Genomic DNA, 17,379 nt, shown 5'->3' with positions numbered 1-17,379 from the left:
ATGGACACATGCACTAGACAGAGTTTTTCCAAAATAGCATCTGACTGCAACCACAAATTGCATTCATGCAAATTTTTCATGTGTAGTTTTCTGGAGTGCTAGTAAATAGGCTGTATCATATCTAGCACTTCCTCTTTTTCAAGGATGTGCAAGTTGAGATTTAGTAATATACTGCAATTTATCATCGTGGCTGTATACTCATAGTCTCTGTAGTTGTTCATCTGGAAAGTGGAAGATTAGTAAACCTCTTCTCATTTCCTGAGTGCAGTAACCCTTAAAATTACTACACCCGAAACTGAACCAGTATAGAGGGGTGGGGTATGGGGGAGCGGAAATTGAGGATTAACACATTTTGGCTATTTTTTGGCATTTCAATCAGCATATCCTAAGACGGTTATATGCCATTGTCATAAAAGGACTAATTTTTGTGTTTGTTATTTAGATGAATTCTGGTTCTCAGATGGCTCCTTATCTGATAAAGCCAAATTCAATGATCCTGGCCTGATGCCCCTTCCAGACACTGCCACAGGGCTAGACTGGTCCAACCTGGTAGATGCTGCACGAGCATTTGAAGGTAACAGGAAAACCAGTGAATTAGATGCCTGTTTTAAAGACAAGCAAGCATTTTATTTTCTTTATTTTGTATATGCACATTATGAATAATAAAAATCCTACTTTGGCAGTGTTAGCTTCCCTGTCCTTTTGGCAGTATTTCTTATGTTCAAATAAGAAAATTTGGGCACAAGGTTGTATATTGTTGCTGTCAACTTTGTGTGCCCAAAGGATGCCCCCCTAACTTTTTCTTCAGCTTGCACAACAAGCTGACATCAATATAACACAGAGGTGCTACTGATATTTCTCCAGTAAGGTGCTGTTACGAAATAAAGCTTTATTTCAGCGTTGAACTATAGTTCCACATTTACCTGAAGAAAAGGGCGTAATTATCACTTTTCTAATTAAAAGTACTCATACTTAACATAAAAGTAGACAGAAGAGTACATGCACAGATGTGCACATTTAGCATTTTTTCCCCTCGTGCTTTGTCAGATCTTTTTTTCTGCTGTCCCAGATCTTGAGTTCCATTGGTTAAGTGGTACTGCTCAGAAATTGATTGAAGTATGAGAATACCTTGTGAAAAAGTCTAGACATTACCACCACAATGATAATTAACATTTGGAGAATACACATATACAGAAAACTGAAAACTGAGCCATCAGTTGTAATATTCTTAAACTGAATCACAGCATGGATATTTTGCTAATCATGTGTTCAGTACTAATTTTATCCCCAAGAATGTAATGGCAAAAGGGATTTAAATTGGTTGGAAGATATTCGGAACTACTGCACTATTATTCTGAATGGCATTATTACCATTTTAAAAAGAGTCATGAACGGTGATGATTAGCAGTCTAAAATACTGGCTAGATTGCTTTCTAACTTGATTAAGCTTGCATCCCTTCCTTTCTAGCCATTACTTCTCAAACAAGTGCACCCTAACTAGTAAGAAAGTATTGTAACACTAGAAGATATCTGGGGAGAAAACATTCTCATTATATTAGTATACTTGGCTGCTCCTGGTGGGCAGGAGGTGTATTTTGTTACTAATATCTTCATGAAGCAACTGGAAAATTGATTCTTGTTAGCACAAAGAAGGCTTGGCATTAAGCTGCTAAGCTCATGCTAAAATATTTGTTAATGCTTCATAGGAAAGATTTTTGTGTGAGCTCAGTTGATAAAAATATTTGTTCTACATTGGGTACTGTCCTGAATTCAGCTGTTATGAGGTCTTTAATAATGTAAATCTTAAAGTTTATAATCTTTTAAAAGTCTTTTTTATTTTCAGTGTTATAGCCTCCCTATACAATCAGATAAGAATAATAGTAGGCTGTGTGGTATCCTATGCTTTGCTTAATCAGTTAGAAAAACTTTCTTCGGTTCATCTTACAAATTTTCAATTCTTATACTGTACCATTCAAATGTAAAGGAAATCTAGGCAGAACAACTTATATGTGTTGATAACTGCATTGTTCTGTTTCCTGTTGTTTGTTCTGTTCAAAAAGGGGGAGGGGATTTTTACTGTCTTGTTTTTAGTTGTGAGTATTTCAAATGTCTACGCAGTAATTTTTTATTCCCTTACCAATTCAGTCTTCATGGTTTGAAGTGGGGAAGTATAGTCTGGATCACTAGGTGCCTGTTTTGAAGATTGATTTACGAATTATTGGGAGAAAATGAACCGTGTGCTAAGATGCATAATATAGAAGCACAATGGTATTTTTATATTTGAAAAGTGCAATTTCTGTTTTGTTAGTATGTGAATACCCAGGATGCGGTTAAAGATACCTGTGCAGGTGCTGTATAGTACATTAAAATAATTGTACTGTTATTTTTTTAACATATTTGGTTGGAGAAATTAGTTTTTTAAAAAGTAGTCAGCTTTCTGTGTCTTCTGTCTCTTAATCAGAAAGTCATTAAAATAAGCAAAACTGTCTTGACGCATCTAGAAAAGTTCACTGAAAGGAAGTACATTATAACGGAACATTTGTTCTTAAAATAGTTGGAATAAATGGGAAGAAGCAGGTGCTAGTTGTCCTTTTGTTACTGAAGAATTGCTTCAAGGTTGGTGTTAAGAGTTTAGCGGGGAGTTAGCATCCTGGACTCTAATGTAAAACATGGATGTCAAAGATGACATAAACAGATGACAAAAATGTCAAGGAAAGAGACTGCAAATGTTCAGAAAGGATCTTGAATGGCAGTCAGTATTCCTAAAGAATATTTTAAAAGTAAAAGGATATATTATAGAAGAAGTTGTGTTTTCATGATGATTTACTTAACTGTATGGATATAAAATGTCCTACTTTTATTTTTGTTCACAGGAATGTAATCAAAACTTTTTAAAGGAAAGACTTTAAAGAAAAAGTTGAATGACTACTAAAACTTTATTAAAGGAACTGTTTGCTACTGATGATTTAAGAAATAGCTATGATTTAGTATCTGATATTTTTTTGTGGTTAATCATTGCACAATTTACAGTAATTAGATAAAAAAAAAACTTTAACATTTTTTCAAAAAGGCTTCTCTGTATAACCTCTAACCATACTTGTGAATTTAATTCAAAGGTCAGTTCTTTCTTGGTTCTCTCTCTCCTACATATTGACAATCCATATTTTTTTATCATCTCATAATGTTTGGACGAACACTAACATTTTTCCATTCTTGAAATTCAGTTGTTTCATAAATTGGAAATATGTCGAGCTTGTTAGCAGTTTTAATTTTGGGTGTGAGGTGTGATTTGGCTTGACATGACAGTTTTTGGCTCCACAAACAGAAGTCAGAATTCTTTGTCAGATCCTTAAGAATATAATTTTTGTCATTTTAAATCTAAATCAAAAGAACTTAATTGGATGGTCTTTTAAAATGTCTTTGACTAGGATTCTGTTAAAGACATTTTTAATGGATTCAGTGAGACTTTTTTTTAAATTATACTGCTCTAACCCTTGCTTGCTAATGAGTCCTGCTGCTGTTTTTAGGTAGAGATCTGGGCTTCTCATCAGAGACTTCATGACATCCTGATACTGATGATTTCTTTAGTGACAGCCAACGTATGATGGCCACACTGTTACTTGTTCCATGAAACTCCTGTAATATTTATAATTCTCACATATGTTCAGTCAGAGGTGGTTTCACATAACCAAGAGAAATGTTTTCCTTGATTCCTGAGGTACAGCCAACCTGCTCATTTCAGAGGAAATTAGAACTACCTAGGCTGCTACTGATGCTGTTAGAACCTCCCAGCCTCCCTGCAGTCAGGTTCTTGCACTTGTGCAGTCCTCCTCAGGAAATTTGTCAGAAATTTCACAATTCTCTGGCTCCTAGTCTAGATACAGACAGTCACAATGCCTGAGGCTGAATCAATTCAGTCTTTGCAGGTTAGTCTAAACTGCACAGATTGAACTGAAACAGAAGTTAACAGACATTACCTTTGATTCAGGAAATGCAGACACATGCCTGCAGTGGCTCAGGCCAGAATCCAGGGGGTGCTAGAATGCAGCTCTCTAGCTGTGTGCTCACTTCCTCTTCCTGCTGCCCCGGAGGTCTTGGGGATTTGGTGTCCAAAATTACAGCAGCAGAACTCTGCAGGGTTGCTTGTCACTTCCTCTTCCTGCTTCCAGCTGCCTCTGGGATTTGTAGTCCACAGTCATAGCCAGCACTAAGTTTGAGTAGGGAAGGGGTGTTTTTAAACCCCTCCCTGGCCCCAAATCTCAGGCAGGATTTGCCTGGGGGGGCAAACCCTCTCCCCCTCCCTTGTAGACTGGGCTGCATCCCCAGCCGGGCTTGCTCCCCCTCCACCCCCCTTTGTCAGCCAGCTAAGGAGCAGAGGGGTGGAGCCAGCCCTGCTCTCTGAAGTAGACAATACAGCCCAGCGTAGGGCTGGAAAGCATGCTGGGGGACTGTGATTTAACTTGAACCAGGAAGGGGTCTGGGACAGAAGTTTCATAAACCAGTTTGATCCAAATCAGTTCAGTCTAATGATACTACATTCAACCAGGTTTATCTTAAAACAGTTTCAGCCATTTTGAAATTGGTTTATATGTACTTAAGTTCTATTCTTTTACAGCTTGAATCCAGTTCCAATGGAGAATGAACTAGGAGGGGATAAATACATATCAGAAAAGAATAAGCGAAAGTGACAGTTTTTTAAAAATTGATGTATATTTATTGTTTTACTATACTTCTCTAAAGTCCTTCTGGATCCTGAAGTCTGAGTTGGAAGAATGTGGTTTCCAATACTTGCTGGAAAAAATTCTGAAAGTTTTTCCCTCTTGTATCAATGAATGGACTATAGCCATAAATGTTGAGTATAATGTACAGACTAGTAATATTTCTGGCATTGTGGATTGGTATTAAAAAAAAAAAACAACAACCCTTTAGTGCTTTGTAAATAACATTTTGGGGCTTAAGCAAACCAGCAGAGCCTCTCTACAATATTGCTGTGGTTTGATTCAGCTGTTGGTGTTGTACCAATTTATTGCTGTGATTCAAAACTACTTACCCCAATCAGAATGTAACATTTGTTAATGCGATTTGAGATTTGTGGCACCATCTGTGCTACTATAATTAATATTGTTTTAACATTCCCATTTTTAATCTCTATGTTTTAATAAAAGTAATGCTACACATAACGTAATGAGAGGGGGTAAAATATTCAGCATAAAAGATAATTATCCTAACCAAATTAGCTTGTTTAAGTGTTAGAAAAATAAAGATTGAAAGTACTGAGGCAAACTGTTGTCAGTTGATGAGTGTGCAACTTCTGTCAACCTCAGTAGGATTTGGTGTGCATACCCGTGGACCAAATTTGAACTTCAGCTGAAAATTTATCAATAGGAGCACAATTTTACACATTGTTTTATGTTTAGGCTAAGTACAGACAGTTAAAAATGCCTGAGGCTGAATTGATTCAGTCTGCAGGTTATTCTAAACTGCAGAGATTAAACTGAGAAACAGCTGGACATGCATTCAGTTTTTGATTGAGGAAATGCAGCAACATGCCTGCCTGCAGTAGCTCAGGCCAGAAGCGGGGGCGGGTGCTAGAGCCCAGCTCTCTGGCATGTAGCCAGCATGGGCTGTATGTTCACTTCTTCCTGCTGCCCCTGAGGTCTCTAGGATTTGCAGTCCAGAATCACAGAAGCAGGACTCTGCAGAGTTGCAACTCTGCAGTGTCCTGCTTATCACTTCCTGTTCCTGCTTCCAGGTGTCTCTGGGATTTGTAGTCCACAGTCGCAGCAAGTTGTAAGTTTCAGTAGCTTGGGCAGGGCAGGGCAGGCCCCAGAACCTAGACAGGATTTGCCTGGGAGGGTGGGCCCTGTCTTCCCTCCCCTCCTCTCCCCCCCCCCCAGATTGTTTTCTGTTGGAGCAGACAGCACAGCCCAAACTAGGGCTGGAAAGTATGCTTGAGATGCTGAGGGACTGTGCTTTAACTTAAACCAAGAAGGAGTCTGGGACAGAAGTTTCATAAACTGGTTTGACCCAAATCAGTTAAGTTGTAGATACTACGTTCAACCAGGTTTATCATAAACCAGTTTCAGCCATTTTGAAACTGGTTTATGTGTACTTAGCTTCTATTCTGTTACAGGTTGAAACCAGTTTGTGATGACTTAAACTGATTTATGTGTAACTTCTGTCACTAGTCCCAATCTGTTCTCTGGTCCCATGCATTGCCTTCCTTAATTACTTTGAATTTTTTCTACAGCCTATAGCAGGGGTTGGCAGCCCTTTACTAAATGGACTGTGGCCCCCAATCCCCTCCTGCTATCCCAGCTAGCCCTGCTCTAGGGAAAGAGGGCTGCTCTCATCTCTTTAATACAGCCTCCACTGAAAAATATGGTGCTGAAAAGCATGACACTAGAGTTTGGAGTGGCTAATTCAGCAGTGATTACTTACAGTAATTCAGTAAGTGGAGGCTGCCATGGTGGGTGTGGTGGACCAGCCCACCACAGGGCAGGGATAGCTATGATGGCAGCAGGGGGTTGCCATGCCATTAGCAAAACATGGACCAGATCCAATCTCTTCATGGGCTAGAGTTGGCCCATGGGCCCCAGGTTGCTAACCCCTGACACGAAGGTCCTGATGAGGCTGGGGCAAGCACAGACGCACTTAGTTCAGGGCGCACTCCAGACCCAGAATTTTCCCTATTAAACTGCCCCAGTAGCTACTCATTAGCTCTTGGTTTCTGTTGGGGCTGAGATCAGCTGCTGAGGATAACCTCAGAGCAGCCTCTCCAGCAAGTTTCCAGTTCTAGAGTCTGCCTGTCTGCAGACTTGAGGGGAGCGGGGGGTGTCTTCTGCCGCATCTTCACCAGGACACACTAGGTAAAGAAGTATAGATGAGGCCTAAGGCTGCACACACCATTGGGGTTTAATTTGGTTTAGTTTTCCCTTAATTGAAATGGTGGGTTTTTAAAAACACTGCTTCAATTTAAGCAGAATTAAACCGAACTAAACCCCCATGGCATGTACAGGGTGGGGGATCCTAGGGGATGCCACAGCCGTGGGGGGAAGTGCCATCTCTGCACAGCTCAGACAGGCAGGCTCCAGGGAGAAAAAAAAACAAGATAAGGCTTCTTTCTTTCTTTTCTTTTCTTTTTTCTTTCTTTCTTTTCTTTTTTTGTTCAGTGGAGTTTATCACCACGGGCTGCTGCCAGGTCCCACAGACCCTAAGCTGTGTAGGGCCAGCTAAGCCACCAGCACATCATCTTCCAGCACCCCGTGCTTTGTTAGGTAGCAAACTAAAACACCTCAGAGATGTTTTATCCTGCTACATACCAAAGTCATTTAAAGTGGAATACACAGCCAAATGTGCAAACAGCAACGCCATTCAAGCTGAATACGCCACCAAGCATGCAAACAGCAGCGCCATTAAAGCGGTGCAAAAGGGCATTTAAGCCACTTTAAAGGCCAATTTTGTGGTGTGTACAAAGGCCCTAACATCCTGAAAACTCCAGTTCAAAGTTGTCTTTGTGGCAAAGATTACATAAATTGGCTTGCTTTGTACATTTATCTGAGATTTAGATATAAATCTCTGTATATCTTCTTAAATAATTTCATTGCGTGTGCACGCGCATATACACACACACGCTCATATAAGGAGATTCGCATCACAACACATAAGGCAGGAAGCAGAAAGAAGAGCAACAGATTGGGCAGAGGCCACAAAGCAGGGAAAAGAAAGCAGAGCAGTAGTTTTGTCAGAAAAAGAGGATGGGAGTGGCACTCAAGGTGAAAGGTTAATTTGTGGCAAAATTTCCAAAGGCTGGTCACCATTGAGGTACACATATTGCATAATTTTTAATAGTTCTTATCTAGTAGTGCTTTATTTTAAAATGTCATGCTCTAATTGTTGTGATTTGCTACACGCATTGTTAGCACATCCTCTGACTAAGGTAAAGGTGGAGGTTTGTTTCAAAGAGACTGGGTCCTGAATGGTAGTCGTTGTTCTTCAATAGAAAATTTCTGACTTTCACTCTTCTCAGTAATGTTTACCCAACAGTGGGAGAAAAATACAGGAGGATTTCTATTGAAGAAGTTGCTTCAGTGATGCAAAATACTACACATTGCATTTAATTGGCCAAGTCATAACATGGGAAAGTTTTCAGGAACAATGCAGACAGGAAAGCAAAGGCAGGAAAGACAAAGTAAAAATGTAATGGATAATTAGATGGGTACCTGGAAATTACTTTTATCCAATTTCTTTTATCAGCTTGATTGTTGGAACAGTCTTGGTTCTAACACAGGTACTTTGCATAATTCAAGTAAGGAAACTAATTTTACCCTTTCCCTGATGCTTAATTTAATCAAGCTATTGTGCTTCCATAGTGTGAATGGTGTGTAATAGTGATAGCAATGGCATCTGAAATCACACTCTTGTCCTACTCCAGATGTGTAAGGAAAACTTGTGATCCAAAAACTTGCTGAAACATATCACAGATTGCAAATGATAAAACTTGGGGAAATTATGTCTATAGAAAACTGCTCTCAAAATCAGATATTAAAGAAATGCAACTTTGCTTTGAAGCCTTTTTATGTCTGGAAAAGACTTGTCAATCTTTGCCATGTTCTTCAAAAGTGTTCATTTTATAAGTGCTTAAAATAACTTCTAATTGCTGATTCCCTTTTTTTATCTATATAGAACTTCTAAAACAGGTCACTGAAATTTCTTACTATTTAAAACAGTCTGGATATGTTTACTCTTCCGTGTTGTTTGTTTAGTTATTTTTATGTGGAGCCATGTCTTCATGCTGTGTGTGACAATCCTGTGCATTGTATTGGAGCTACTTAGCATGAAATGCCATGGTAGCTGGCATTATTACATACACGTTGGTTTTGAAAGGCTTAATGCTTCTCAGGGTAAGAACCAGCATGACTTATATTAGCAGCATGTGAATCTTACATAAGGGCCACAGCTGCTCTAGTGGCAAGATAGTTGGATGGACTCCCTTGTTTATAGGAACATTCTAAATCTTATTCCAGGTTTTGACTCAGATGAAGATCTTGGGCCGATCTGTCACCACGCGTCATTTCTAGGTGATGGTCTGGGGTTGATGACTTTTATCTTATGTAAACCTTCCTTATTTCTGTGTTTGCACGTTTGCATGATAATGCAAGCTTGTGGGGAGGACGGGGCAAAGACCAGAGAAGGCATGTTATAGTCAGAGTCAACAGAAATCTGCAGGCATGGAATTTGTATGGCAATCAATTCAACCAGTCTCCACAGAATATGGATTTTCCATAGAAATTCATTTAAATCGAAATTAGTGCATCATTTACTCTCATTCTATGTAGTGATAGTCTGTGTGGCATATTCTTATCTGATGCTTGGTGTATCTTGACAGCTCTGCTATGCTGCATGTCCTTTGATAATGGTGTCGGTCTTTGGAGACATGCTAAGTCCAAACAAATCAAGGTCTACATGACAGCGGCTCTAGTGTTGTTGATACTTGAAGGCACTTTCACCAAAAATGGTACTGAAAAATGATGAAACTGAGTCAATTATAACACTCATATACTGCTTTTCAAGTACGCAGATACCAAATAGCTTATGCAAAAGCTTGAGATAATATGATGATAAAACCGGTGGAATCTAATGACTTAGCTTCATGGAAAATATCAGCATTTTTCCATGAACTTTTATTTTCATTGGTCATAGCCCCTGTTCCTCAGAAGGGTTTCACAGGTTTTCTGTGGACCTCAGCAGGACCAATTTACTGTTTGAATTAGTATTTTAAGTCGAAACAAATAATTCTTGCTCTGTTGATACATGCAAAACAGTGGACTCTAGTGGCCTTTAGATACAGATACTTGAAAGCCAACTGGCTGGAATAAATTTTCTTTCCAATGGTCCTTGAAGCTGTGATTTAAAAAAACAAAAAACAAAAAAAAACCTGGTTCCCTGGCTCTAATCGGATTCAAATCAATTCATTGTACATTAGCTTTTGATTTTTGTATATAAAATATCCCTACAAACTTTTTTTTATCAACTTTGTTTCCTCCCACCCCTGTAGATCAGAGAGTGGCATCTTTTTGCACCCTGAATGATATGCAGCAAGCACAGGGTTTGGCAGGTACTCAAGATATACCTTTGGGTGAGAGTCCAACAGACGGAAAGGATTTCCTTGATGCTACTGGGTATGTAATATTTAAAGTGTATGTAATATTTAAAGTGCTTTTATAATGAAACAGATAACACTTGGTTCCATTTAATAACCTATGGAGATGCATGTATCTCCAGAAGTTTTGAAATAAGCTGAACTCCTCAACACAGCCATATTTTTCATTTATATTTACATATCAAGAAAATAAATGGTACTGACTAGAGGAAGCACTTATTTGGAATGACCAAATTATCCAAATTGACTCAACTGTAAATATAGTGAAAATGACTTTCAGAATGATAAATTGTGTAGGACAATGGCTTCTAAACCTGTTGGATCAATGGGCACTCTCCCCTTTCAGTATCCTTGAATGACCAGGTACCAATATCATCAGTACTTGAAAGAGAGGGAGAAATCATGCCAGCAGTTAGATGATCTATACTGGCTATCTGGACCACTGTAGTCTGAGAACCATTGATATATAGCACAGTGTCTGTCTCTAACATATAGGAGTTCAACTGAGATCACTTATAACTGGCATAAAGATAACTTTGGGTAACTATCACAGCAATAAGATATTAGAAGGAATTATTTTGGTCTACCTGCTGCTTTCTGGAAAATAAGAACAATTTTTTTTGTAGCTCATCAACTTGTGAGTTAGTACCCACAGTGAATTAACAAGTTTTTAGATTGTTGTTTGTAACAGTTTCCCTAAGGGATATAAAAGTCCAGGGGAAACTTGCATGCAGTGGTCATTTAGCTCATCAAGTCACTGTACAAAATTTCCTTCCTAGCATCCTGGCCTGCCATAACTGCACATTTGTGTAAAAGGGTAGGGAGCCCTCAAGGAGATTTGTCACAGATTAACTGCAGTGGCCAGCAAAATGTACCTTATTTAAAAAAAAAAAAAATTACTGTAACAAAGTCACAATATCAAATATTGTATGTACACAGTACCAAGAATATGACATATTTGAGATCAACGGCAGGCTGCTGAATGCACAGTGTCCTCAAAAATCAAGGGTATACTTTTGAAAAAAAGTTATCACTCACATTTTCCAAAATAATTGGTGCTAAAGTTTGGTTACTGAAGTCAGAGTCCAACAGATGGACTATCACTATCAACAGATGATAGTGTGATGCCATTTGTAGCTGTGGAATTTAATCCTTTGCCCCCAAAGTCATAACAAGTATGATTTGAAGCTTACTGGAAGATTGTAAAAGTCTTAGCCCCATAAGGCCTACTTGTCTGTTGGTTTTTCCTCAAGTGTTTAGACCTTTTCAGGACAAAAGAATAATCTAACAGAGTGCTGAGGAGGAAGGAGATGGCAAGAAGGACTCGTACATGCAAAGAACATGAGAAGCTGTGAGAAACTGGCTTTTCAAGGCTGATGCAATGGTGTCTGGAATTGTTTTGTGGCACTTAGATACACTGCAATAGGTGCCTTTTAAAAACCAAGATACATATATGGAAGAACACGTGTGCCAGTATGTCTGCCTCTTCAAAATTGTCTATGCAAATATCAGTGCTTAGCCTTGGGATATGAATTGGGAAGATATTCTGGAAAATTTTAGAGTAATTAATCTCATGTTATTAGTATGAGCTGGATCTAGTTTTGTCCTTTTATATTTCATTCTAATTAAATGAGTAAAACTACCCATTTTCTCAGGCTGGCGAATAGGTTTTTTGGTGGATAAGAAATCTATCAGCATGAATACATAAAGCATTTTATATGTTGGCATTTTATTCACCATTAAAACTGCGTATTTCTAGGAGGAGCAAAACCTGTTCAGTGTAACAGGCAAACAAAACAAGGGGCAAAAATACTCCATCCTGAAAGGAGATCGCAGTAGGTTTCATTACATTGCATGTTTGTCCATGAAAAAATGCTTTATTTTGGCTGTTGCAAAGATAAACATTGAAGAGCTCACCCCAGTAAACTTCCTAAGAAACATCAGTGGCTTCAAGAGTTTGCCAGGTCCAACAGGCCTTTTTAGAATGATAAATCATTAAATAAGATTCTGCATGCTCTTAAATATTTCATTATGGCCCCATGCACTGCAGCCCACCAATGTCTTTCAAATTAATGTCAACTGAAGCATATCTAGTAAGCGATGACAAAAAAAACATCCTAAGGATAGGGAGTAGCATTGGTTACTTGAACTACTCTAGGAAAATTGTGCATTTGGCTCTATGAAAAGATGTCTACTGCCTTGGGAGACCAGTCAGTGTAACCCTGTAACTGCCAGTCTTTGCAGTATTGGGAATATCTAGACAACCCTGAAGATCAAATCTGCAGAAACCTTATCCTCTGTGGAGGAGGAAATTGAAGTGAATTGGTGATTGAAGATATCAGTTAACAGAGGCTGCACTAGCATTTGCAACCAGAAACCTTCTACTATACCTAAAGATCAGTGTGATCTTTTCACTATGTGAAGTCAGGGAACAGGTCAGCACATGAGGCAGGAGCAGTCTAGCTTTATAGATCTGGAATTCTAACCTCATAGGTAGGGTCCTACACAACTCCCAGAGGCAGCTAGCTGATCTTGGAGGCAGGTCACGGGGCCGGCTGCCACTTTCAAGGGCTTATCATCACTGCCACTCCTCACACACACACACACACACACACACACACTCCTCTGATTAGCTGAGGGGCCTCAGTTGCCCTGCCCCCTACTGCTAATTGGTGAAGAGGGCTGTCCATTGTATGGCGCAATCCCTTGCCGCTTGCTTTTGTGCTGGCAGCCCCCTTCTCCGCTTCCCCTCAGCAAGCTGCATGACTAGGAGAACTGCTGGCTCCAACTTGGGAGCCAGCATTTTATTTTTAGTAAGGTTTTTTTCTTCTTTCTCCCTGTGGATTTTGCGGAGATCGTGCAATTTCTACTATATCCTTGTAATCATGATTTGGGTTGGTCCCTACTCACAGAACCAGCTTTAGGAAGAAAAGTGCTGTCATGGAATAACCATTTTCCATTAAAAGAAGCTAATTTGAGCACGTCTTCAGGATTCGGGTAGGCATTGTGGTTGGATTCTAAGCTATGCTGGTGTCAGGGCTATTTATGAAGTATGTGCTTTGGATCCCAACCTGCATCCACTGCTGTTTTTAAGCATTCCATAGCAACAGAACCTGGATGACGAACAAATTAGATAGTGTACTTCAGCAAGACCAAAACTATATTCCAGCCACAAAAGATTCATAAACAGCCAGGAAGTTTTGAGGTGGCATGATAGGAATACCTGCTGTGCTTAAGTAAATGGAGGCTTTGCACCTAAGAACCTTAAGATAGTCGATAGCTGGGTTGGGAACCTGTCTTGCACAGGACTTCTAATATCCACCGGGGAAAGGGCTGTGCTCTAAAGAAGCTGAGGAGCTTCACTAGACAATATCTTCATAGAAAGGGCAGCTTCTGCAGCCCACCTTAGATCTAAGATATTTCCTGCATGAAATTGTCCTCTAATTCAAGGCAGAATCTGACCCATGTAATTTCAACAGGACACCACTCACTAACCTACCTCTCCCCAGCATTGGGTTCTGTAAAATTGTGTGGTTGTTTCCCTTGGTACCCATACAATTGTGTTTTGGTACTTTACAGCTGAAGAGAACTGATGAGCATCAGCTCAGACTGAAGCATGCAGCATCCTCACCTGCAAAAAGGCGCATGTTATCAGAGCCACGAGAGTTCCCTGTGTTGTGACTTGCTCGGAATGAAGACCCATTTTTGTAACATTTTCAGAAAGCTGTCTCCAGAAAATGATTAGTTATAAAATAGTATACTCCACTTACAGATGGAGATGCTAAATTAGAACCAGTGTTCTGTTTTCAAGGCTGCAGAAGGAATGAGTATCAGTTGTCCTACTATCTCCTGCTGAGTTCAGTATTCAGAACTCAGGGCTACACTTTCCTGCTGTCTTGTATGTGTTTGGTGGTTTTTAAAAAAAACAACGGGCTATAACAATACAAGTTGCTCTTCATTTTTTTCAAATTAATTTGTTTTGCTTTTCAGCTTCTAGAATGGAAGGGGCAGTGAAAGGAGGAGGAAAAGAAATCTTTTAGTTTTTCTTGCTTGTTAGGGTGTCATTCCAATTAGAACTAGTTTTATATAAATTTGCTTAACTTGTTTGCTGAAGCATATTGCTGCTTAATGACTTTAAATTCACATTTCCCATGCTGTCTAACATGCACTGAAAATAGCAAAAGGACATTCAATTTTTGCATTGTCAGACCCATCACACTTGCAAAGATGCACAAAGCAGCTGATTCAGCTTTCTGCATTTCCGCAGCTTCTCTCTTCCAGATGAAGTAATTCATATCTAACTTCTGTAAATGTATGTGTTACTGTCTCCCACAGTACTCACTGTCATGCACAGAACAGCAGCTCTTTCCAGCACTTTCTCTTGGTTGTGCATTTGATTCATCAGTGCCTATGTTATAAACATGTTTGACCTTTTTAAAGACAAAATATTTGTCATCTTAAAGTTTATCTTTTACTGGAAATCGCATACCTACTGCTCAGACAAAGAAGGCTCCTTACCAGAAAACTTCTTGTTTAACAAACGCACTCATTGGATTACCCAACAGAAAGCTTCATTTGCACTGTGAATACATGTGCAAGTAACACCTCAACAATTTCCTTTTTGAAGTCATTTTTCATTTCAGCTTCATTAGCAAGAAATTCAGTGTCACATTCCAGACATCATAGCAATGCGTTTGTCCCTCGGTAACCATCTACTGTTGCTTTTTCCAGCTAATATTAGCTAGTTCCAGCTAATTGGCCCTGGGTTGATTTTTGTTTCTTGTGACATGTCACTCTACGAACAGATTCTGCAGTTGGCAGGGGAAGTCTTTTGAACAAACTCTGGAATGAAGTCAATTGTTTACATTTCAGGGAGCACACTCCAACTACTCTGACTGGAAAAGTAAACCAGCTGGAAGTGATCCTCCGGCAACTACAAACCGACCTTCGGAAGGTAAAAATCCCTTCTTTTTTTTTTTTTTTAATGTTAAAAAAAAAAATGTTTCTACCAGACTCCGGTGAAAATGACTATTGCTTGTGTAGTGCTTTTTGTCCAACAGTTTCAAAGAGTGCTACATCCAACGGCTTGCATGAGAAAAATACTACACTTGGTTTACAGATAAGTAAACTGAGGCACAGAATGACTTGACTTTCAGTGGCTCGTTGTTTGATCCTAGAGGTGGAAATAAGACCCTGGCTGCCAGGCCTGCTAACCAGTGGCCATATACTGCTTTTGGTGATGAAATAAGCCAGGAAAGGGAAATGATTGAAACCAGACCTTTTTCTTTCTCCCTGGATTGTTGATATCAAATTCTTATGGCTTGAGGTCTCTCGTATCTTTTGGTAATCAGTCCCCGATCCTGACTATTTTCATTGGGGAAGTAGATTGAGAAGGTGGCACAATTTGTCTTACATGCTGATTTTTTTTTTTTTTTTTTTTTTTGGAGTCAAATCTGAACTGTAGAGTTACATTTTAGAGCTCAAAAGTTTGTTATGAAGAGATCATAATCCCCACAAAGATCGCGCTTTTAGTTTTCTTCTTAGCCAGGAAGATTTTCTTATTCAGAACAGCACAGCAGCAAACTTTGACATTCAATTTATAGTTCAGTAGCTGCTTACAGTGGATTAGGGAGGTCAGGACTGTGACTTGCTTAGAAATATGAGCAACAAAAAAATGCTGTCATTCTGACTAGTTTATTCAACTTTTTTTTTTTATTATTTTTAACCAGGAAAAACAAGACAAAGCAGTTCTCCAAGCTGAAGTCCAGCACTTGAGGCAAGATAATATGAGACTTCAGGAGGAGTCTCAAACAGCAGCTGCTCAACTGAGGAAATTTACAGAATGGTTTTTCAATACTATAGACAAGAAATCTTAATGTCAAGGCCTCTGAGAAGTATTCTTGGAACTGTGTGATAACTGTATTTTTGAATTAGCAGGATATAATTTCACTGTGTTCACAATTCATTTTAGATGTTTCTGCTATATCCTCTGTCCAGCTTTATTCATTTGAACGAGACTGAGGGCCCTGGGGGACGTATCTTTATATTCATCTGAAGGCGGCAGAGAATAGCAGACATTTGTTTGTGTAAAGATGAATGTAAAATTTCTCGGTGTCATTTTAGACATTTTTAGAAGACGCTCTGGCTTGGGCTTGCCTGAAGAGGAACATATTTGAGGGTTGATTTCCTGTATTTTCAGGTGCTCTGGTGAAGATGTTTAAAGCAATTTACATTAGCTTGGGCTTCAGTATTGTAAGATAAAAAAAATAACCAGACATATACTTTAATGTTTAAAAGGTGCTCTATTTTTTGTATGTACAGTAGTTTATTTCCACAGTCCACATTGTCATAGCAATAAGAATGGAGGTATAGTGAATAGTCACAAAGCTGTGTTTATAAAGAGTTAGCACTGATGTGTTTAACACTAGTTTGGATGCAGATACATTAGAGATTTATTTATTTGCAGGAGCAAATGGTGCCTGAATATAAACAGTGTTCTGATTTTTCTAAAGATACACATGCCTTGTAAATGGCTCACTGGGTTAGGCCACTCCAATTTCAGTTACTTTTGTATAGTTGATGTTCAGCTAAAACAGTTATACTGCTTAACTATTAAAAACATGGATGGTGTGAGCCAACCAATCACTTGTAAAATGCCAAATTTATCTTTGTACAGAAGCTTTGATCAAATGTCTTGTATTTAACACCTTTATTTAAGCTTATTTAACCTTAAATTGTTAATTTTATAAAGTTTGTTTTATCTGCACTATGGTGAGGTCAGTTGGTTGCAAGCTGTATTATTTTAGCTTGCCAAAACTATACTGAGGAGTTCTAGAAAATTCTAACAATTGGATGCTGCTAGTACACAATTTATTTGTTTGTATGCTTTAACATTTTTAACTGTTTCATTTGAGATGAACATACATTTTGCTTTTTTAATAAATGTTAAAAATATAAACCTTAAAAAGCTACTATTCAATTTTTCATCCTGCAGTATCCAACAAGTACTATTGTCAGTTGTTTAGATTTCTGCTCAGTTCAGCCTGAATGTCATGTGCATATATATTGATCTGAATTCTTATTTAGGTTCTTGATCCTGACAAGCTCTAAGTAGCCACTGCCCCCATTCTCCTTTCAGGATCCAGCCATTAATTCAGGTTGACAATGTTGCTTTCATCTTTGGTGTGACATATGGTGTATATCCACAAGAATATGAT

The 17,379-nt window shown here is 38.8% G+C and overlaps 1 protein-coding gene across 9 annotated transcripts in view; it reads left to right on the top strand.

Moving 5' to 3' along the window:
• SIPA1L2 (signal induced proliferation associated 1 like 2) overlaps positions 1 to 17,129 on the top strand; it is a 258,723-nt gene extending 241,594 nt beyond the window's left edge. For 5 of the 9 annotated variants that reach the window (XM_090044154.1, XM_090044110.1, XM_090044091.1 and 2 more), the window contains 5 exons: positions 443 to 574; positions 9,027 to 9,080; positions 10,058 to 10,181; positions 15,035 to 15,116; positions 15,892 to 17,129. In XM_090044154.1, the coding sequence (XP_089900280.1) occupies positions 443 to 574; positions 9,027 to 9,080; positions 10,058 to 10,181; positions 15,035 to 15,116; positions 15,892 to 16,038 (539 nt within the window). In that variant the 3' untranslated portion in view covers positions 16,039 to 17,129. The remainder of the gene's footprint in view (positions 1 to 442; positions 575 to 9,026; positions 9,081 to 10,057; positions 10,182 to 15,034; positions 15,117 to 15,891) is intronic. The other 4 variants (XM_090044128.1, XM_090044120.1, XM_090044136.1 and 1 more) reach the window with 3 other exon arrangements.
• Positions 17,130 to 17,379: the final 250 nt, after the last annotated feature.

Source organism: Crocodylus siamensis, chromosome 1 (assembly GCF_052110815.1).
Source record: "Crocodylus siamensis isolate JL-2025a chromosome 1, ASM5211081v1, whole genome shotgun sequence".
NCBI classification, from domain to species: domain Eukaryota; kingdom Metazoa; phylum Chordata; order Crocodylia; family Crocodylidae; genus Crocodylus; species Crocodylus siamensis.
The sequence above is the reverse complement of the archived record's forward strand: the minus strand, read 5'-3'. Positions and strand labels throughout refer to the sequence as shown.